This window comes from Heterodontus francisci, unplaced genomic scaffold, assembly GCF_036365525.1.
Source record: "Heterodontus francisci isolate sHetFra1 unplaced genomic scaffold, sHetFra1.hap1 HAP1_SCAFFOLD_2190, whole genome shotgun sequence".
Lineage (NCBI taxonomy): Eukaryota > Metazoa > Chordata > Chondrichthyes > Heterodontiformes > Heterodontidae > Heterodontus > Heterodontus francisci.
The window spans coordinates 1-22,490 of record NW_027142017.1 but is presented as its reverse complement, the minus strand read 5'-3'; the positions used below and the strand labels follow the sequence as shown (position 1 = coordinate 22,490).

Here is a 22,490-nt window from a genome sequence, read left to right as displayed (position 1 = left end):
CCTCTACTATTATTATCGTATTAATTTTGCACCTCTCGGAGATTTGCCTACCATATCTGCTCCTCTATCTCTCCCTGACTGTTTGGTTGCCTGTAGTACAATCCCAGCCAAGTGACTGCCCCCTTTTTGTTTTTAAGTTCTACCCATATGGCCTCATTAGAGGAACCTTCTAAGATAGCATCTCTCCTTACCGCAGTAATTGACTCTTTAATCGACAGTGCAATGCCACCCTCTTTTTTACCCCCTCCCCCATCACGTCTGAAGATTCTATGGGATATTAAGCTGCCCTTCCCTCAATTTTGTCTGAGTGATAGCAATAATATCATATTCCCATGTGTTAATCAACGCCCTCAATTCATCTGACTTACTAGTCAGGCTCCTTGTATTAAAATAGATACAACCAGCCTTGCATTATTTGCTTGAGCCTTAACAGGTCTACATTTACTCTGCCCTCCAGATTGACTTAGCTTCTCATTTATATTTGATGGTACATCACCCCCTACTGTGCTTCCACTCTGTATCCCACCCCCCTGCCAAATCAGTTTAAACTTCCCCCCCCCCACCAGCACTAGCAAACCTCCCAGCAAGGATGTTGGTTCCGTTCCGGTTCAGGTGCAACGCATCCAACTTGTACAGATCCCACCCTCGCCAGAAACAGGTCCAGTGATCCAATATAATGTGGAAAAACGTGAGGTTATCCACTTTGGTAGGAGGAACAGATGTGCAGAGTATTTCTTAAATGGTAAGAGATTTGGAAGTGTAGATGTACAAAGGGACCTGGGTGTCCTCGTCAATAAGTCACTGAAAGCTAACCTGCAGGTGCAGCAAGCAATTAAGAAGGCTAATGTTATGTTATCCTTTATCGCAAGAGGATTTGAGTAGAAGAGTAGCGAAGTCTTGCTTCAATTGTCTAGAACCTTGACTAGACTGCACCTGCAGTACTGTGTGCAGTTTTGGTCCCCTTACCTCAGGAAAGATATTATTGCCATAGAGGGAGTGCAACGAAGAAAGTTCACCAGACTTGTTCCCAGGATGGCGGGACTGTCCTATGAAGAGAAATTGGGAAAACTGGACCTGCATTCTCTAGAGTTTTGAAGAATTAGAGGTGATCTCATTGAAACCTACAAAATACTTAAAGGGATACTTAAAGACAACGTAGATGCAGGTAAGATGTTTCCCCTAAAATAAAAGCAAAATACTGCGGATGCTGGAAATACTCAGCAGGTCTGACAGCATCTGTGGAGAGAGAAGCAGAGTTACCGTTTCGAGTCAGTGATCCTTCTTTGGAACTGGCAAATATTAGAAATGTCAAAGGTTATAAGCAAGTAAAGCAGGGGCGGGGCAAGAGATAACAAAGGAGAAGGTGTAAATAGGACGAGGTCACAGAATAGCTGACCAGAATGTCATGGAGCAAAGGCAAACAATATGTTAATGATGTGTTGAAAGACAAAGCATTAGTACAGATAAGGTGTTAACGGACTGAAAATTGAATAGCAGCAAGTACAAACATGAAAAAAAAAGTGGGTAAGCAAACTGAACAAACTAAGATGAATTAAGGGGGAAGCCACTTTTGACAGAGATGAGGAGAAATTTCTTTATTCAGAGAGTTGTGAATCTTTGGAATTCTCTACCCTGGAGGGCTGTAGAAGCTCAGTAATTGAGTATGTTTAAAGCCCAGATTGACAGATTTCTAAATACCAATGACCTAAAGGAATATGAGGATATGTAGAATGGCGGGGCAGGCTCGATGGGCTGAATGGCCTACTCCTGTTCCTATGAAAGGATATAATTGTATTAGCAGTTCAGAGAAGGTTCACTCAACTGATTCCTGGGATGAAGGGGCTATCTTATGAGGAAAGGTTAAGCAGGTTGGACCTATGCCCACTGGAGTTCAGAAAGAATGACAGGTGATCTTATTGAAACATATAAGATCCTGGGGGACTTGACAGGGTGGATGCTTAGAGGATGTTTCCCCTTGTAGGAGAGTCTACAACTGGGGGACACAGTTTAAAAATTAGGGGTTTCCATTTTAAGACAGAGATGAGGACAATTTTTTTCTCAGAGGGTCGTTAGTCTGTGGAATTCTCTTCCCCAGAGAGCAGTGGAGGATGAGACACTGAATATATTCAAGGCTGAGTTAGATTTTTGATCGACAAGAGAGTCAAGGGTTATGGGGGGCACGCAGAAAAGTGGAATTAAGGCCACAAACAGATCAGCCACAATCCTATTGAATTGCGGAGCAGGCTCCAGGGGCTGAAAGGCCTACTCCTGCTCCTATTTCTTGTGTTCTTGTGACCTAGTTCTAATTTTATTATTCCTGAATTCTCCGACATGAGGAAATAGTCTACTCTACTGACTCACTTAAATAATTTTAAATACAACAATTACCCCCCTCAACTGCCCAAACTCAAGGGGATTCAAAGGGTGTATTAAACCTGTCCTCATAATATAATTGTTTAAGTCCTGATATCATGCTGGTGAACCTGTGCCGTGCTCTTTCCAAAACCAGTATCTTTCCTGCGGTGTGGTACCCAAAACTGAATGTGGCCATTCCAGATGTGATCTGGCCACAGCTGTGTATGTCTGAAGCATCAATTTTGAATTACAATGCCCTTAAGATACTTTTCTTGATTACTTTTTGTACATATGCACTAGCTTTTAGAAAGTTGTGTGCATGGACACCAACATCCTTTTTATCTTCCACGGGTCCAAGGCTTTCATCATTAAGAAAATACCCCAGTTTATCTTTCTCAGATCCAAAGCTGATGGCCTCACACTTCCCCACATTGAACTCCATTTGCCATAGTTTTGCTCACTCATTTAGTCTGCCTATATCCTTTGCAACTTAAGTGTTATCTGGAAACTTGAATATACAATTCTTTTTCCTTTCATCCTTCCTTTCCTCCTTTTGGCCTCCTTGTCTCGAGAGACAATGGGCAAGCGCTTAGAGGTGGTCAGTGGTTTGTGGAGCAATGGCTATAAAGGCCAATTCTACAGTGACAGACTCTTCCACAGGTGCTGCAAATAAAGTTGGTTGTCGGGGCTGTTACATAGTTGGCTCTCTTCTTACACTTCTGTCTCTTTTCCTGCCAACTGCCGAGTCTCTTTGACTCGCCTCTCTTCAGCCCCGCCTTTATAGCTGACCGCCAGCTCTGGCAATCGCTGGCAACTGGCTCCCACGACTTGTGATCAATGTCGCAAGACTTCGTGTCGCGTTTGCAGACGTCTTTAAAGCGAAGACATGGACGGTTGGTGGGTCTGATACCAGTGACGAGCTCACTGTACAAAACGTCCTTGGGGATCCTGACATCTTCCATGCGGCTCAGGCCAAGCCATCTCAAATGCCGCTGGCTCAGTAAAGCATACATGCTGGGGATGGTGGCTGCCTCGAGGACTTCTGCATTGGAGATACGGTCCTGCCACCTGATGCCAAGGATTCTCCAGACACTGAAGATAGAATGCGTTGAGACGTCGCTCTTGGCTGACATACGTTGTCCAGGCCTCGCTGCCGTACAGCAAGGTATTAAGGACACAGACTTGAATCACACGGACTTTTGTGTTCCGTGTCAGTGCACCATTTTCCCACACCCTCTTGGTCAGTCTGGACATAGCAGCAGATGCCTTTCCCATGCGCTTGTTGATTTCTGCATCAAGAGCCAGGTTACTGGTGATGGTTGAGCATAGGTAGGTGAACTCTTGAACCACTTCCAGAGTGTGGTCGCTGATATTGACGGATGGAGCATTTCTGACATCCTGTCCCATGATGTTCGTTTTCTTCAGGCTGATGATTAGGCCAAATTCGTTGCAGGCAGCCGCAAACCTGTTGATGAGTCTCTGCAGACACTCTTCCGTGTCAGATGTTAATGCAGCAAAGTCAGCAAAGAAGAGTTCCCTGATGAGGACCTTCCGCACTCTGGTCTTCGCTCTAAGACGGGCAAGGTTGAACAACCTGCCATCTGATCTGAAGACTTGAACACATGAGAGAGCAGCAGTGAGAAGAAGATCCCAAACAGTGTGGATGTGAAAACACAACCCTTTGTCACACCACTCAGGATGGGAAAGGAGTCTGATGAGGCACAGTTATGCTGAATTGTGCCTTTCATATTGTCATGGAATGAGGTGATGATGCTTAGTAGCTTTGGTGGACATCCGATCTTTGCTAGTAGTCTGAAGAGACCACGTCTGCTGACGAGGTCAAAGGCTTTGGTGAGATCTATGAAGGCAATGTAGAGGGGCATCCGTTGTTTGCAAAATTTCTCCTGTAGCTGGTGAAGGGAGAATAGCAGATCAATGGTGGATCTCTCTGCTCGAAAGCTGCACTTTGCCTCAGGGTAGACACGCTCAGCCAGCTTATGGAGTCTTTTTAAAATGACTCGAGCGAAAGCTTTCCCCACTGTGCTGAGCAGGGAGATTCCATGGTAGTTGTTGCGGTCACCCTCGTTCTTATAAAGGGTGGTGATATTGGCATCGCGCATGTCCTGTGGTAGCGCTCCCTCATCCCAGCACAGGCAAAGCAGTTCATGGAGTGCTGAGAGTATAGCAGGCTTGGCACATTTGATTATTTCAGTGGTAATGCCGTCCTTTCCAGGGGCTTTTCCACTGGCTAGAGAATCAATGGCGTTACTGAGCTCCGATTTTTTTGGCTGTTCGTTCAGCTCGTCCATGACTGGCAGAGATTGGGCTGCATTGAGGGCAGCATCAGTGACATCATTTTCCCCTGGTGTACAGTTCTAGGTCGTGCTCCACCCAGCGGTCCATTTGCTTGCTTGGGTCAGTGATCGTTTCCCCTGATTTAGACTTGAGGGGGGCGATATTTTTCCCTTCATCCTAGTCACTGATAAATATGGTGAAAAGCTGAGACCATAGTACAGATCCCTTGGGAACGCCACTTGTCATATTCTAATCAGAGAATTTTTAAAAATCCATATCCTTTTCCGACCTCCCAGATAATTCCCAACCCATATCATAATGTTACTCCTATCTCCATGCACTCTCAATTTTGTCAATATTTTCTTCCTATAAAACTAAACTAGATAAATATGATAATAGAATTAATACTAATCGTCATAGTACACTAATCAGCTTCCAAAATTTATGTACAAACCTTTAATTTGCCTACAGCACAGTTTCCAGGAACTTGGAAAGATGGCCATCAAAGTAACTTCCTTATTGAGCAATGAGCTAAAATTCAAGAGGTATGAGCTGTGTTACATGGGATCCTTTCTTGGTGACTGGAGCTCTCAAAATTCTGGTTGGGAGTCTAGTGTAGCACTTGACCTGCCACAGCTTTGCTATTTGTTAATTCATTATCACAAAGAAAAAATACACAGAAACTTTAACTTACCAGCATGTAGTGCAAACAACATCTTGTAAAGGTGAGTGTAAAATTTCATAGGGTCAATGTTCAACACATCACCTGAAGAACACAAAAGAAAGTTGAAACATTTGAATTTGTAGAGTCGGGAGTTGCTTTTAAAAGTTTCAATCTGACATTTTAAGAAGAGCAGCATAATGATCAGATATATTGTGAAATTAAGAAACGATTGCCACCATTACATTTCACATGACATCTGAAAGTCTGCTCATCAAAGGGTCCTACCTTGACCAGAAAGTACATGAAAGGCAGCCTGAATACAATGAAGGCACTCTCTGTAATTAAGACTCTGTAACGAGAAAACTGAAGTTCAGTCTAAGGGTACATAGCAATCAATACAAGAGCAAGACGTCTGATCCAATGATATGCAATATAAAATCTCTCCACTTAAATTAAGTAATGGAATAACGTGCACTCACCCCAGAGTCAATCAGAGAATATAGTACTACCAGAAGGTCATCAAAGAATTCCACATTAATCAGGTGAGCAAATCTGTGAGAACATTTATACGGTTAATCTCTACATTTGGAAAGAACATTGAAAATACAGCTGATTATACAGTGATCTGCAATTGCAAGAGTCAAATCACAAAACTTAAACAGTGATGTTGGAATTCTAGTTTTAAACAGCGTCCCTGCAATGTACAAACAAATTAAAAGTGCTCCCTTACTTGGCAAGGCCTTCCAGAACACCAGGAAGGAGAACAGATTTTTGTGCTTTTTTCAGGATTCTGAAGTACGTCAGAAACATAATGTTTAGGATTTCAGTGTGCTGTCAGCAAAACAGAAAACTCCATTAGTAAAATTTTACTTTGTATGAATGAAAAATAAAACATATTGAGAAAGTTCAACATTTTTTGTAGAAGTAATCCATCTACACAACTAACTATAAACAATAAAATAAAAGCAAAATACTGCAGATGCTGGAGATCTGAAATAAAAACTAAGAAATACTGGAAATACTCACAGGTCTGGCAGCATTTGAAGAGAGAGAAGCAGAGTTAGCGTTTCAGGTCAGTGACCTTTCATCAACTGGCCAGTTCTGATGAAAGGTCACTGACCTGAAACATCGACTGCTTCTCTCTCTCCATAGATGCTCCAGATCTGCTCAGTATTTCCAGCATTTCTTGTAACTATAAACAATATCATTTCTCAACTGAGCAAAGAAGAAAGCAACAGAAACTGAATTCAGCAGATCACTAATCATTGTGGCATGTTGCTTACATGCGGTCACAAACACACAGAAAACTTAGAACAGAGGACAAGGTATCTGCCCCCAAAATAAGCAGTCTTACAGATTGATGTCAGCTGTCAGATTTTGATTAAGAATTGGGGACACAAAGTAGCACTGTTGATATGCCACAGGCAAATTGCAGTGCCAGTAGCTCACAATGAAATGGTTACACTACGAGGACCAACAAACCAAATCAGTGACTGCAAACAATGCTTAATTCACAGATGTCGCAAACAAGCTGACTAGTGTATGACTTTAATAAAATCTTTGGAGCAAAAGTAATTTTAAAATGCACACTCACCTTCCACATGCAGCTCATTTTTAATGCTTTAGATCTTTCTTGTTTACATCATCTTTCAGTTCCACCACAAGCACTCCACACTTTACTGTAGTATCATAAACTCTGCATATATTTCACTCGATTACACCCTTTTAAAATCATCTCAGATCATCTTCGTGACCTCACTCCACAACAAATATCAATAGCAGATGAGTGGTTTGTAGAACTCCAGCTGTGGTAGCTTCTTTTTTAAATTTCAGTACCTTTTTGATCTATTGTAAATCTGTTTCTGACTTGGTTGGATGGAAGATGTCGGTAGCGTGCTTTCAGGGATCACTATTTAGGAGCAAATCAGAGATGTAGAGTAAAGCCTGGCTACCCGACTACATGTATCGGGTTCGGGTCTGGTTGAAATTCTGAGTCCAGCATTCGGGCTCGGGTAGGGTCGGGCTGGACTCTGCTTCCAGGAAGTCACGGGATCAGGCTTACCCATGATTCCCCACAACTCCAGCAGCAGGAATAGCCTGCTGCTGGAACAGATGAAGGAGATTCGGGTCGGATGGGGCTCGAAAAAAAATTGAAGGGCTCAGGTCAGCTGTGGTCAGGTCGGGTTTTAATTTTATATCCGAGCCAGGCTTTAATGTAGAGGTACTAAAGACTGAAACACAGAAACTACATACCAGTTTTAGTTTTTTGTCTGTACTCTCTGAAGCTTCTGTTTCTAGAAGTTCTTTCTCTAGTTTCTCCTCTGCTTTTTTCCACTGAAAAACAGACATTTTAAAAACAAATTGATTTACTTGTCGAACCATTTCCACACCTGGTGCTGCAACAAGAATTGGACAGTAGAAGCAGTACCTTTCTTTGCATCCTGGAAAGATTTTTCCTCTTCTCTTTGCACGTCATGAATCTTTTTTTAGGGGCGATCTCTTCCGAATCTTTTTTAACTTCCACTTCCTTAATCCGCAATGCAAGAAATGTCTTCAGCACCTGATTGGAGAAAAATTGCATTTGAACAGATTATGCCTGATTGGAATCACAAGGTGTAGAAATAAGTTACCAGGGAAGACCATAACAAGTGAACAGTACAAATGACTCAGCATAACTAAATGGATTTCTGTACAGAGAAGGATGAAACGACATGCTGAGCAGACAGGTAGTCAGGTTGGTCTATAAAAAGTAAAGGAGTACAGGGTTGCTGGATCTATTGACATTTCTGTACATTTTAAAATTATGATGTTACTCCCTGGTGAATCAATATATTTCATATCAGGAATGGTATGATGCAGCAGAGCACCAAACTAAATTTCACTATACATATAGATCTTTTAGTTCATTATTTCTATCACTCTGTCTTTGTGCACCACCCATGACCACCAAGGCTGCGAAGATGGACATACAACCCGTTCCCAAACATTTAAAGCAAGCATGAAAACAACGAAGATAACAGAGTACTTTTCCATCTTGACCTGAGGAGATGAAGCAAGAATACACTTCTAATGATAACATGGAGATATAATTTGAACAGAGTAATGAATTAAAAAAAATGCAATCATAATTTCATAATCAGCACTTTAAAAAGTTATGATAAGCAAAACACTTTAGGACTTGGATGTTACCATTTTTATTCTTTCATATTCAATTTGCCTACAACTACTACATAATACCTTTTGGATAATGTATTCAGATTATCCCAACATAAAGTCAAGCAATTCAATTTTTGTGGGCTTAAGATTACTTCTTTACAGCATAACAATATGACAGTCGACATTCTCAAAATATTGTACGCCTGAAGAATCAAGCCTTCAAAAAGAGATCGCAAAAGTTTGTACTACAAGCATTTAAGATGCAACCTTTAAATTGCAGAACCATTCTGAAAATTAGCAGTACCCCTACTATGGCCCAGGGTCCAGCTTGCATCCCACCTTGCTATCACAAGTAAACTTATTGCTCAATGCGCCTATGGGCCTAAATTGAGAATCCTTCAGCTTTTCCTGAGGGGAAGATGGAGATGTGAAAACATGAAAAGTAAACTAAGCACTCTACTGCAGGTCTCAAGTACACCACTCCTCACACTGTGGGCCCTTAGCAAGTGCCTTGCAGTAGCTTACAAAATGTATTTTGAATTTACAAATTTTAATTATGTTTGGACAAATCATCCGTGAGGTAATGAAATATTTATGAACAAACAGAAATAATGTGAGGATGAATTTTACATGAAATATCAATCCTATCTTTAACAGTAATGCTAAAACGTAAATCAAGAGGTGATGTAGAGCCACTAGCAAGATTGTAGCCAACACCCTTTCTAACATTCGAAGAAGAATGAGTCAATTTAATGGCATATATACACATTACCCTTTTGCACCCGCCTCATTGTTTGGCTAAACTAGAGTTTGATGCGCAGAAGTCAAAATAAGTCTGTTTTAATTTCTAAATTACAACCTGAAGATTTAAAGCTGTCCAGTTTATATCTGTAAGTAAATATTAAAAGCCAAAAAACAGGTAGAAAAACTGATTTATAGACCCAAATTGAATATAGTTCCTTCAAATGCTATTTTTTGCAATAATCTTTTTCACTGATTTTTATAATGAAAGATTCATCAGCTTTAAATTTGGATGTTTTATTTTTGTTTAAACTAGTTCCCGCAGGCTTCAGGACTGGCAGCTAGACCGACGGAGCAATCTTCCCAGAGGCATCCTCCTAACTGGCCATCTCCAAGCTTGCTGTCCTATAAAGGATGGGCTCCCGATGCTGCTGGCCCAATCAGAGGACTGACAGCCCACTGAGAGAGGCTCCACAACACGGAGGTGCCCTTGCTGGCCTCCATATCAGACATCAAGTCACCGGCATCACCGGTAAATCGGCCTGGAGGAGAAACCCATTGCATCGGTCTGGTCTGCAATTATGGCCTTTTATTAATTCAGCCCGGACATTGGAGCGTGGGACCTCAGGCTCCAAAGGCCCCCCGGCCTCCCACAGGAAGGCTGTCTCCATTGAGCTGGCGGCTTCCACACATGACAGGGGGCAGGCAGCCAACGCACCTCCCATCTTGCTCCTGGAAAAGTTCCCTGGCAGCGGAAATGTGTGGGGAAGGCACTCCGATGCAGCTCCCTGCCATTTTCTTGGGTTCCCTGCCTGCAAGCCCGCCACCGTAGGGGCGGGAAAATTCAGCCTGTTTCTGTTGGTGTCTTTTTACTTAGACCACCACAAAGTTTCAAATGTAGTGCTTGAGGTAATACCAATTAAAAGGTTGCAATTACTTAACTCACTAGAACTTACTTCAGGTTTGACCTCATAGTTTCTGCTTTTAACAAGACCGGAAATTATTTTGACCACCGCAAGCGAGGGCTGGCCGATTTTGTCCTGCTTAAAAAGCTTTTCCACAGCTCCACAACACATTTCTGAAATCTGAAGGAACATCACTGTAAATAACAAAGGCACATAAAACACCTATCACAGAATAGAATCACAGAATTTTATAACACAAAAACAGGCATTCCATCACAGTTAAGTCCCATTCTGTGTCTTTTACCAGACCCTTTAAAAGTTCTCTTTTTCAACTACTTATCCACTTTCCTTTTGCAAGCTAGTGTGGATTCCGCTTCTACCACTATTTCCAGTAGGGCATATTATTTCCCAACAATACTCTTAAAAAAAAAAACCTCTGTTGTTTTGGTGATGGTCTTAAAAATAATCCCTTAAATTACCAGATCATTGACTAGTAATAGTTTATCCTCATTTACCAAGATGTCAGCCTCAGGTCAGTGGTAGTAATCTAGCGTCCAAGTCAGAAGGTTGTGGGTTCAAGCCTCACTCCACATACTTCAGCACATAATCCAGGCTGATACACCAGTGCAACACTGGAGAGGTTATTGTTTGACTGAGATGTTAAACTGAAGCCCTATCTACCCTCTTAGGGATGGGCATAAAAGATGAGCAGGCAAGTGGTGTCCTGAAAATACTTATCCTTCAACCATCATTAAAACAGATTGTTCATTTACCTCATTCCACGAGTCCTTCCTGTGTCTAAATTGGCTGAAGTATTTCTCTAGATTAAAACAGTGACTACACTTCAAAAATACTTAATTCACTGTGAAGTATTTTGTGATGCCGAGATTACAAATGCAAGGATACTTCTTATCTTATCAAAACACTTCATAAATTTGATTACCTCTGCCATAGCTCCTCTTAACCTCAACGAAAATAATGTCAGTTTCTCTAGTGTCTTATATTTAAAGCCCCTCAACCTGGATATCTTTCTCTTCCGAACTGTATCCATGACCATTTTATCTTCCCAACTGGTGCCCAAAACTGGACGTAATATTTTAACAGCAGTTTAATCAATGATTTGTGCATTACCACTTTGCTTTTATGCTCTATGCTCCCATTTATAAAAACCTAGTATCCGATGTGTAATGTACACATATGCACTCATTGTGTCATTTGATAAATAGTATCTTACAACAACTTTGTATTTATATAGCACTCCTCACATAGTAGAATGCCTCAGAACATTTTGCAAGTGGGGCAGAAGACCAGAATATGCAAGCGGAGTTGGACACTGCAGTGGACCAAAATCAAAGACAAAGATACATATTTAGGAGGTTTTTGAAAGAGTAGCCAGGTAAGTTGGATTTGGGACACTGTTCCAAATGGCAGGGGTGCTACAGTTGAAAGAATGGCCTCTGGTAGAGCAGGTGATGAGCAGTAGAGAGGAGATGGAAAAGCAAATGATGAGAATTGAGGCACAAAGCAAGAAAAGATTGTGCAAATAAGGTACACAGAGACTATGCGTCACTTTCTCTCTTTCACTTCATTTCTCTTACTCTCCCTTGCTTAATCTTTTGTTCTTGCCTTTCATTTGTTTGTCTCTGAAACTACAGCTGAAGAGAAGCACCTGCATCAAGCTCAACAGCATTGCTCGAACTCCTTTGACAATAGTTTTAGGTGAGAGCCAGTGTTTCGAAAGTGGGATGGTCAAGCCATAATGCTCCCATTACAGAAAATGAGTGAGTTTTAAAACAATGAAATCTGCTCACCTCAAAAGAAATAACTATATTTCCAATAGCTATTATTCATATGTGACTATTGACAGTGAATGGAGGCAGGCAATTTGACCTTGGGAGACATCACAACCAAGCCTGACCCCTTTCTCATCCAATATCCCATGCATAAGCAATTTAGCATAAGTTGCTGAACAGTGATCAATCGTGAAAACTTTGCCTGATTTTCCCCATCGTAATCCAAGGGAGCCAAGACCAACTGTAGCATCTCCACTGCTATTGTGGCTGAGATCAGCTAACTCAACATATTGAAGCTGAGATTCACTGGTCTTCAGAGCTCAGCTACTCACTAAAGTACTAAGATGAGCAAAACTATCTTCAAACTAGCCCAAAACTGCAGTATGAATGATAAATATCACATTAATGAGGAACCAGAAATATTTTATATTTTAAGAAAATACAGAACAAAGTTTCAAATAACCAATAAAACAAAACAAGTTCCATGAAACTCAAACTACTGTCTAGTTATTCATATTCATGTAGGCTCTGATTTATTTCCTGATTCCTTTGGGGTAACATTAAATGATTAAGGAGTTAACTACATTCCATTGAAATAACTTTCTGCAACTACTATGAAATAGCAATACAAAATAATACTTCCTGTGAAAAACATAGAAGTTATGAGAAAGCAGAGGCTGTGTAACTTGTGGCCCAGGGCTCTAAATAGCCCCAAGTCCTAGTAACTCTGTTCTAGATTTGGACAGGGCCATTTTAAGCACTATTTCTTGTCTCACTGGTGGAAAAATCTTGCATCGGAACACCAAGATAATCAATTTGAGACTTATGCAAATTAATGAAAACATGGATTTACATTTTATAGGCTGGATCTTTTCCTCATCCAGAAAGTAGGTTTTGTGGCGCAGGGGTGGGGGCCAGAGAATCGGAGTGGAACCACTTGTCATGGAACCCGACGCTGCGAATCCCAGTTCCCCGGGGGCGGGATAGGCTGACGACGATCTTCTTGTCCAGAGACCAATTGAGGCCCTTAATTAGCCTATTAATGGCCAGGTAACGGCCTCTTCCCGCCGCTGCTGGGATCTTAGCAGTAGCGAGGGGGGTTCCGTCGCAAAGAGAGGATGCCTTGTAACATGAGACACCCTGTCTCTGGGTTTGGGGGTGGGATCCCTACTTCATGGCCAAATTGTAACACAGGGAGGACTCTCACCAGGAATAAATGAACCAACCGGGACCCAAGGCCTCTGCAGTGCTGGCGAATAGAAGGTATGGGGGGGGCAAGGGGATGGTGCAGTGGGGGCAGAGAAAGGCGGGCAGAGCAGGCGGGGGGGGTCAGAGAGCGGAGGGGGGAGGGTCAGAGAAAGAGAGAGAGGGAGGGAGGGGAAAGAGAGAGAGGGAGGGAGGGGAAAGAGAGAGAGGGAGGGAGGGGAAAGAGAGAGAGGGAGGGAGGGGAAAGAGAGAGAGGGAGGGAGGGGAAAGAGAGAGAGGGAGGGAGGGGAAAGAGAGAGAGGGAGGGAGGGGAAAGAGAGAGAGGGAGGGAGGGGAGAGAGAGAGAGGGAGGGAGGGGAGAGAGAGAGAGGGAGGGAGGGGAGAGAGAGAGAGGGAGGGAGGGGAGAGAGAGAGAGGGAGGGAGGGGAGAGAGAGAGAGGGAGGGAGGGGAGAGAGAGAGAGGGAGGGAGGGGAGAGAGAGAGAGGGAGGGAGGGGAGAGAGAGAGAGGGAGGGAGGGGAAAGAGAGAGAGGGAGGGAGGGGAAAGAGAGAGAGGGAGGGAGGGGAAAGAGAGAGAGGGAGGGAGGGGAAAGAGAGAGAGGGAGGGAGGGGAAAGAGAGAGAGGGAGGGAGGGGAAAGAGAGAGAGGGAGGGAGGGGAAAGAGAGAGAGGGAGGGAGGGGAAAGAGAGAGAGGGAGGGAGGGGAAAGAGAGAGAGGGAGGGAGGGGAAAGAGAGAGAGGGAGGGAGGGGAAAGAGAGAGAGGGAGGGAGGGGAAAGAGAGAGAGGGAGGGAGGGGAAAGAGAGAGAGGGAGGGAGGGGAAAGAGAGAGAGGGAGGGAGGGGAAAGAGAGAGAGAGAGGGAGGGGAAAGAGAGAGAGAGAGGGAGGGGAAAGAGAGAGAGAGAGGGAGGGGAAAGAGAGAGAGAGAGAGAGAGAGGGAGGGGAAAGAGAGAGAGAGGGAGGGGAAAGAGAGAGAGAGGGAGGGAGGGAGGGGAAGAGAGAGAGAGAGGGAGGGAGGGGAGAGAGAGGGAGGGAGGGAGGGGGGAGAGAGGGAGGGAGGGAGGGGGGAGAGAGGGAGGGAGGGAGGGGGGAGAGAGGGAGGGAGGGAGGGGGGAGAGAGGGAGGGAGGGAGGGGGGAGAGAGGGAGGGAGGGAGGGGGGAGAGAGGGAGGGAGGGAGGGGGGAAGAGAGGGAGGGAGGGAGGGGGGAGAGAGAGGGAGGGAGGGGAGAGAGAGAGGGAGGGAGGGGAGAGAGGGAGGGAGGGGAAAGAGAGAGGGAGGGAGGGGAAAGAGAGAGGGAGGGAGGGGAAAGAGAGAGGGAGGGAGGGGAAAGAGAGAGGGAGGGAGGGAGGGGAATAGTCAATAGATTAGTCTTCTCATTTAAAGCTTCTTCACAGAAATGCACACTTGTTGTTTTGATTAATAGTGAGATAAATTTTCAATGCCTTTATCTTTTTGAAATTGTCTCACCGATCCCTTATGTAAGACAAAAATTGTAATGTGGCCCCCCACGCAATAAGGTTGGACAACCCTGTTTTGAACTGTACATTCTAAATACAAAATTGTGATCATAATCATTGAAGATAAGCACAATTTCTTCCCAACGCGCCAAGGCAATTAATGTGCTGTAAAAGACAATCCATTGTGGATAGTGATTCTATCCTCATTTTGAGGTTCTCTGTATCAGGTTGTTAATAGAGTTATGACAAATATAAATTAATAGATGACTGGCATGAATTACAAATAAATCAATCAAGTGACCATAAAGACAAACCATACTGAGTAGTTTATGAACATCAGATTTGTACTCTACTAAGCACACTTTGGAACATACTAAATATACAGGAGTAAATTTCCACTGGGGTTCTCTCGTTGTCGTGCCATAACTTCAACAGATAAGCAGCAGAAACATCAAAAGGGGGCCATTTTCATAATTTTTCCATGGCTCTTCTGAAGAAGTAGTACAGTCAATTTACTTTAAAAAATTTTTAATCATTATGCAGCATATATCATGAAGATACATGGCATCACATGACCTATCCAAATATAGTAATATACACACAAAAGACATTTACCTTTCTTGATGCATCATTCATAAGTGGTACAATCATCACCGCAATATTGTTATGGAAGTTAAAATGTGGCAAAGCCACTAGCAGTTCACAGAGACATTTTATAGCCACTTCTGCAAGACCTTTATATGCTTTTAATGAAACAACATCACTCTTCTTTTTCTTCATCTGCTTCCAGTCTGGGTGAAGAAAAAGGAAAATATGCTTAAATTTGAAAATGGCAAAATGCCAATAAGGGCTAAATTCAGCTTGCTTCTTTTATTAATGCTGCTCTTCATTCTACTGTTCTAATCTCCATGGCACCAACCAATATTGCACAATAAAAGCCTGTTTGGATATGGTTTAAAACAGCAGCAGTAACTGAACATTGAACTCAATTCACCAACTCACGCCACTTAAACAGAAGTCTGTCCTTTATTAAATATAGCTCTGACTGCTACAGGTCTGAATTGTATAGTTATGCACAACTCATTCACAAAATCCTTGAAACACTATACTGCAGCTGAAGCTTTGAATCAATGCCAATTAATTGGGCCCTAATCAAAATATAGATTGGAATCTACAAAAAACTATTCCTAGTCTCCACAAGAGTCAATTTGAACTTTCTGTTTCACAAACTCCCTATTCTCGTGGCTGCTCTGTGTTACATTTGAATGCAATGCTCTTGGCCACTGGGAAACCATCAAGACTAGTCAAATTCATGACACATAAGATGGTCAAGACTTTTATTTCACAAAACACAAAAGATCAGTGTAACTACACACACACAATCAGCAGGATTAATGCTGATACAAGATTCTCAAAAAGTGTGGTCACCTCCCAGTTACGTGCTCAACTCGAACCCTGAACAAATCTTGTTGGATTCCATCCACCCATGACCGCCCTGGTCAAAGTCACCAACAACGGCCTCTGTTAGAATGTCTGTCTGATACCAAGTTGTAGCCAGAATAGCCATTAGGAAGACCAAAGACCTCTTACATAGTTCCTGCCAACTCTAAATCTTTACTTCCAGATCTATCCCTCTTCCCAACTCCTCACTTGTGCTGAACCAAACAGCATATTATCTCGAATCCTGTTTAACATTGAGCTAAGCTTCAAACCCAATAATGCTGTCTGTCATCAAAACGGTTTAGGACTCCCCCAACTTAGCTTAATTCCACTGCTGCTGAATTACTATCTATTCTTGCATTACCTAGAGACCAGAATTCTGCACTGTCCGCTGCTGATCTCCTGAGCTTCATCATACAGAAAATGCAACTTGCCCACATTCTGTCCTGCATTAATTTACACTAGTCTGTCACGCTGGTGCTCAATGACCCCTTTCTTGAAACACATTAAAATTATCATCTACAAATGGCCCTGCCAAACCTGTCTTTGAATATTTTTAAGGCAGAGGTAGATAGATTCTGGAGCAGCAAGGGGGTGAAAGGTTATCGGGGGTAGGTGGGAATGTGGAGTTGAGGTTACAATCAGGTCAGCCATGATCACGTTGAGTGGCGGAGCAGGCTCGAGGGGCCGAGTGGCCTACTCCTGCTTCTAATTGCATGTTCGTATATTCTTCAGAGTTTAGAAAAATGAGAGGTGATCTCATTAGAATGTATAAAATTCTCAGAGGGCTTGACAGAGTAGATGACGAGATGCTGTTTGTCCTGGCTGGAGAATTTAGAACTAGGTGCCATAGACTCAGGATAAGGGATCAGCCATTTAGGACTGAGACAAGGGAAATTTCTTCACCCAGAGTTGAGAATCTTTGCAATTTTCTATCCCTGTGGATGCTGTCAATGAGTGTAGTCAAGATGGAAATTGATGGATTGTTGGGAATCAAGGGATATGGCGAGAAAGTGAAGTTGAGGTAGATGATCAGCAATGATTTTACTGAGTGATGGAACAGACTCAAGGGGCCCTGTGGCTTAATCCAGCTTTTTTTTTAAGTTCTTGATGTTCTTATGACCCATTCCTTATCCTTTTTTCCTGATGCATGGCTCTAGTCCATCCCCGCTCCCTCCATTCCATCATTATTGGCAAAGACTACTCTCAGGAACTCTTTCTCCAAACTTCATTGCACTCACCATCTCCTCCCTTCAATGTAGTACAGATGGAGTGCTGCATTTATTTAAAACGCTTTCGGATGAGACATTAAATTGGAGCTGTTTGATGGTTATCGTGGATGCAAAAGATTTTAGGTTACTATTTGAAGAGGAGGAAAATTCCCAGCATCCTGGTCAACATTCATCCCTCAACTAAACACCTTATCCAAGAAAGGGTGGAAGGACAGTCCTAGTAACTACAGGTCAGTTAGTTTATCAGTGGTGGGGAAGGTTTTAGAAACTATAATCAGGGAAAATATCAACAAACACTTCGAGAGGTTTGAGTTAATTAAGGATAGTCAGTATGGATTTGTAAAAGGCAGATAATGCTTGACTAATCTAACTGAATTTTTTGATGAAGTAACAGTGAAGGTTGGGAATGTGGTGTTGTTAATATGGATTTTATGAAAGCATTTTATAAGGTACCATTAAGGTACCACTAAAAGGCTGGTTAAGAAAATTGAAGCTCATGGAATAGGAAAATCTGTCCAATTGGATAAAAAATTGGCTTAAGGACAGAAAACAGTGAGTCGCAGTAAATGGTTGCTTTTCAGACTGGAGGATGGTAGACAGTGGTGTTCCCAAGGGTCAGGGCTAGGATCACTGCTTTTTTGATTTTTTATAAATATATAAAAATGAGTTGGATCTTGGAATACAGAGCAAAATCTCAAACTTTGCTGACACCACCAAACTTGGAGGTGCGGCAAACACTGATGATATGAACTGCCTGCAATTGCAACAGGACATAGATAGGCTAGCAGAATGGACAGGGACGTAGCAGCTGGAATTTAATACTGAGAAGTGGGAGGTGATGCATTTTGGCAGAAGGAATAGGGAGAAGCAATATATACTTAATGGCACAGTTCTAAAGAGTGTGCAGGAAGAGGGACCTGGGGGTGCATGTGCATCGATCTTTGAAGATGGCAGGCCATATTGAAAGAGTGGTTCATAAACCACCCTTCCAAAACTGCAACCTTTACCAACTAGAAGGACAAGGGCAGCAAATGCATGGGAACACCACCACCTGCAAGTTCCCTCCAAGCCACACACCATCCTGACTTGGAACTATATCGCCGTTCCTTCACTGTCGCTGGGTCAAAATCCCAGAACTCCCTTCCTAAAAGCACAGTGGGTGTACCTACCCAACATGGACTGCAGCAGTTCAAGAAGGCAGCTCACCACCACCTTCTCAAGGGAAATTAGGGATGGGCAATAAATGCTGGCCTGGCCAGCGATACCCACATCCCATGAACGAATAAAAAAAAAACATATGGGATCTTGGGCTTCATAAATAGAGGCATTGAGTATAAAAGTAGGGAGGTTATGCTCAACCTCTACAAAGCTCTGGGGAGGCCCCAAATGCAGCACTGCATCCAGTTCCAGTCACCACACTTCAGGAAGGATTGAAGGTCCTTGAGAGGGTGCAAAGGAGATTTATCAGAATGGTTCCAGGGATGGAGGATTTTATTTACAAGGGGTTAGGTTGGAAAAGCTGGGTTTGTTCTCCTTAGAACAATAGGAGATTGAGGGAGAAATTAATAGAAGTGTATAAGATTATGACAGGCTTAGATAAGTTAGACAAGGAAAAGCTGTTCCCATTAACAAATGGTGCAAGGACTAGGGGAGACAGATTGAAAGTTTTGGGCAAAAGATGGCGGGGGAACATGCAGCAGGTGGTAACGACCTGGAACTATCTGTCCACAAGAGTGGTGGAAGTGGAAACGATCAACAACTTCAAGAGGAAGTGGACTGCTGAAATGAACTCGATGGGCCAAATGGACTCCTTCTGTGCTGTAAATGACTCTATAAAACAGAATAACTGGGTATCGATCCATTTGTTGTTTGGAGCATCTTGCTGCCATGTTTGCCTACAAAACAATGACTACCCTTCAGAGGTAATTAATTAGCTGTGATGTGCTTTGGGACATGAAAGGAGTTATATAAATGGAAGCTCTTTCTTTTCTTATAAGCATTAAAAGTACTTGTTAAAAGTATTTACTGAATCAGTTTTGACCATTTCTCCCAATTCTCAAACTCCTGCTCAGCATTTATTTTCTCCTACACGAAGAACGTTTTCTGTGAAAGGCACAGCACAGATACAAGTTATTGTTACTGTTTCTTTTTCCTCTCTCTTTTGGAATAACAACAGTAAAAAGTATGGAATTTGGAACTGATATTTCACAACTAGTTAGAATTATTTCCAAATCACTGATTGTATAGCAGATACAATAAACATTCAACCCCTAACTTCTTCAAAATCAGTGCCCAGAATTATGACTAGGAAATGCAGCCCAATCTCTAACACCATATTACTTGAGTTCAACTCATGTCATGTATGCTGTGGTTCTCACACTGGGGTCCATGGACTGCTGGAGCTCCATCAAGACCTTCCAGGGGAGTCCAAGAAATAATCTCTCTAGTGGGACAGTAAGAAAGAGAAAAACACAAGGGGGAAGGAAGAAAAAAAAATGGTAAGCAGGCCACTTGGTATAAATTAACAGTAATTAGTATTAGTCCTGCATGAGTAGCTGATAAGATGTCCACTTCGAAGGTCCCGAATACTCAGCCTGATTCACAGTAATGGGTGCTTCGGGTGCCACGGATTTCAGCGGAGCCTTACATTTACTTTCAGCGAGCAGGGAGGGGAGGCTGGAGGCCCTCTACTATTGTGATGCTAGGCTTGACTTGCTTAAATCTTCCATGATGTTACAATAATGTAAATTACTCGAATGATTAAATAACACTGAGAAGCTAGGCTGCTTTTGCACAGATCTGTAAAATATTCCTGAGACTATTACGTTCATCAAGTGAGTGCTCTGTCAAAAAACTAGAGGGAAGGAAACGCGTCTGTTTATGGGAGATTTTTTAAAATTAAGATAGTAACTTGCTTTGAGCCCATTAAATATCTAAATATGGTGTGACTGCTGTTAATATTGATTTGGCCAATAGCTGTACTGGATCTGATTGTGAACTGACTGGGTTGGTATGCCATTAACAGACAATATTTAACCACATTAAAAACAGTTGCATTGGCATTAGAATGTTAGTGAAGTCACATTTATCCTTTATATCAGTGAAAATCTCCTCAAATTGCTACTCTAAGTAAACAACTGTTTTCTTAAAAGCATTATTAAAACATTCTTTGCATGCAGTACTTTTCTATAATGAGTATAGCTTAGATTGTGGAGCGGGTGGGGGGTGGTCATGATTACTAAACTATTCGAAAAGGGATCTTTCAACCAAAAAACTTTTGAGATCCACCGATGCAACAGACCAATCCTATCACATTAAAATAGCAAATGCACCAATTATCACTAAAGTAAGCCAACTCTAGGTGAATCAAACTCATTCAGCCTGTTTATTCCAACATAATGTACGTATCCTCTCTGTTCCAAGTGGTGAGGTTCCAGCCTGCTCAGTCTAAAACTATTAGGTATACAATATTTTTGCATCAATATACAAGTCTTCCCTAAGCAGCTATCTCTGCCCTAGTTAAAATTATTAGCTCATTTTCTTAAGAACGTTTCATAGACATATAAACATATATAGTGGTGTTGTAAGCATGAAGTACCTTTAACAGTCTGTTCAAGATTTTCCAGGTAAAACTTGTACTGACATACTAATCCTTCTTCAAATTCTCTCAGATGTTTGGTTTCTTTTTTAACCTGAAAAAAGATACAGTACTTTTATAGCTTGCAAATCTTTTTTCACCCATTACTCCAGTGTGGGTCATAGCTGAACAACTCAAATTTTAACTGTTGTAATAAAGGTCAGAGTTGCAACTAAATGCAGTATAACAAGATGATCCCCATTGACACCGTATAAGGAACTTGTGTAAACAATTAGTTAGAGGCTAATTGAGGAAACTAGTTGTAGACCTGCAATCAGAAAAAATAGCAGGAAACTATTGGTTTCTTTTTCCTCTTATAATTTGACATTTTGGAGTGTTACATCCAAAATTATATATGACAGATCTCCTATGGCATTGAACGTAGCAAACTGAATTATCATGTTATCAATTCTTCCAAGCCTTTCAGGGAGATGTTTCCCATCAGTGCAGCCCTGTAATAAACAAGTGACAGACATTGTATTTCCAAGGGCAGCACTTTCATTACGTTCCCTGTAGAAATATATCCAAAGAAAAGGTTCATAATCGATGAATGTTCAGCAGGTATTTGGCCATGAAAATTACAAACTATATGTTAATGGTTGTTGGTGCCATCAGTATCAGAAATCTGTGGTGGTTGTATCTTTCAAAGAAGAAACACTGTTGACTTTGGTGGTGTGTGGGGTTGGGGGGGGGGGGGGGGAGGGAAATAGAGTAGGAATGTGGTTCTAGGGCTAAACTTTGCATCCATGGAAGGTGACCCTAACATCAGAAGAGGGCCCTGGGCTGGAAGCCTGAATATCTCTTCACTGTTCCATGTCAGCCACCTCTTGGTGCAAGAGAAGTATGCCATCTAGCTGACACCATAAAAAAAAAAGAATGTGCAAAATGGCAGCAGTTTTATAATGTCTGAAATGATGCTCCCCCCAGATACCCAACTTAGGTTGGTGTCATGCTTGATGGGCCTTCAAGAAACGTGTAAGTGAGCCTTCCTCCTGATACCAGCAAACCTCCTCATTTGCAGCCAGGTGTCAGGGACCTGGGTGACTCCACAAACCCAGCTGGCAACCTCCTTTGATGCAATGTCTTTTACTTGACAGTGATTTTCAGCTCTACATACCTTTCCATGGTGCACCTCCTGCAGCAGGACATCCATAACTTCAACATCAAAGATAGAAGTGCTACCTACATCTTCATTATACACTGCACTACTAGCGTAATGGCTAGCTCCAGAACTGAGTGTAATACAAGCCAAACTTCCTGGTTGAGCCCTTCTTGTGCCTAAAGCTTAAAGCCCACTAAAATTAGGAGTAAATTGGGCCAGGTCAGACCTCTCTGCTGTAGCCACAAGCGAGCATATATACGGAACTAACATAAACCCATTTTTCTAATTTGCCAAAAACTAGGGCTCGTACGTCTGAAGTGTGACAGATGGGAAGAGTACACCAGACGTACTGTTTTTAGAATATACCAGTTGACCTCCTGTGGTGTTGTACATGTGAAGGCAAGACCAAATGTTTTCAGGTAAAGCAGAGTTAGAGGACATACAGTTTGAAAATTAGTCCACATATTCTATATCTCTGTACAAATGTTTGTATTTTCCTCAAATTCCTA

At 42.3% G+C, this 22,490-nt stretch overlaps 1 protein-coding gene across 1 annotated transcript; it reads right to left on the bottom strand.

The window, feature by feature from the left end:
- Positions 1-852: 852 nt before the first annotated feature.
- LOC137366253 (nucleolar complex protein 3 homolog) lies at positions 853-22,004 on the bottom strand. The gene is made up of 12 exons (XM_068028207.1): positions 21,997-22,004; positions 21,221-21,389; positions 20,841-20,934; positions 15,186-15,361; positions 10,168-10,296; positions 7,743-7,874; positions 7,568-7,648; positions 6,045-6,145; positions 5,794-5,866; positions 5,600-5,663; positions 5,345-5,416; positions 853-1,046 (listed from the first exon to the last, which is right to left on the bottom strand). The coding sequence occupies exons 1-12, from the start codon at positions 22,002-22,004 to the stop codon at positions 853-855; spliced, it is 1,293 nt and encodes a 430-aa protein (XP_067884308.1).
- Positions 22,005-22,490: the final 486 nt, after the last annotated feature.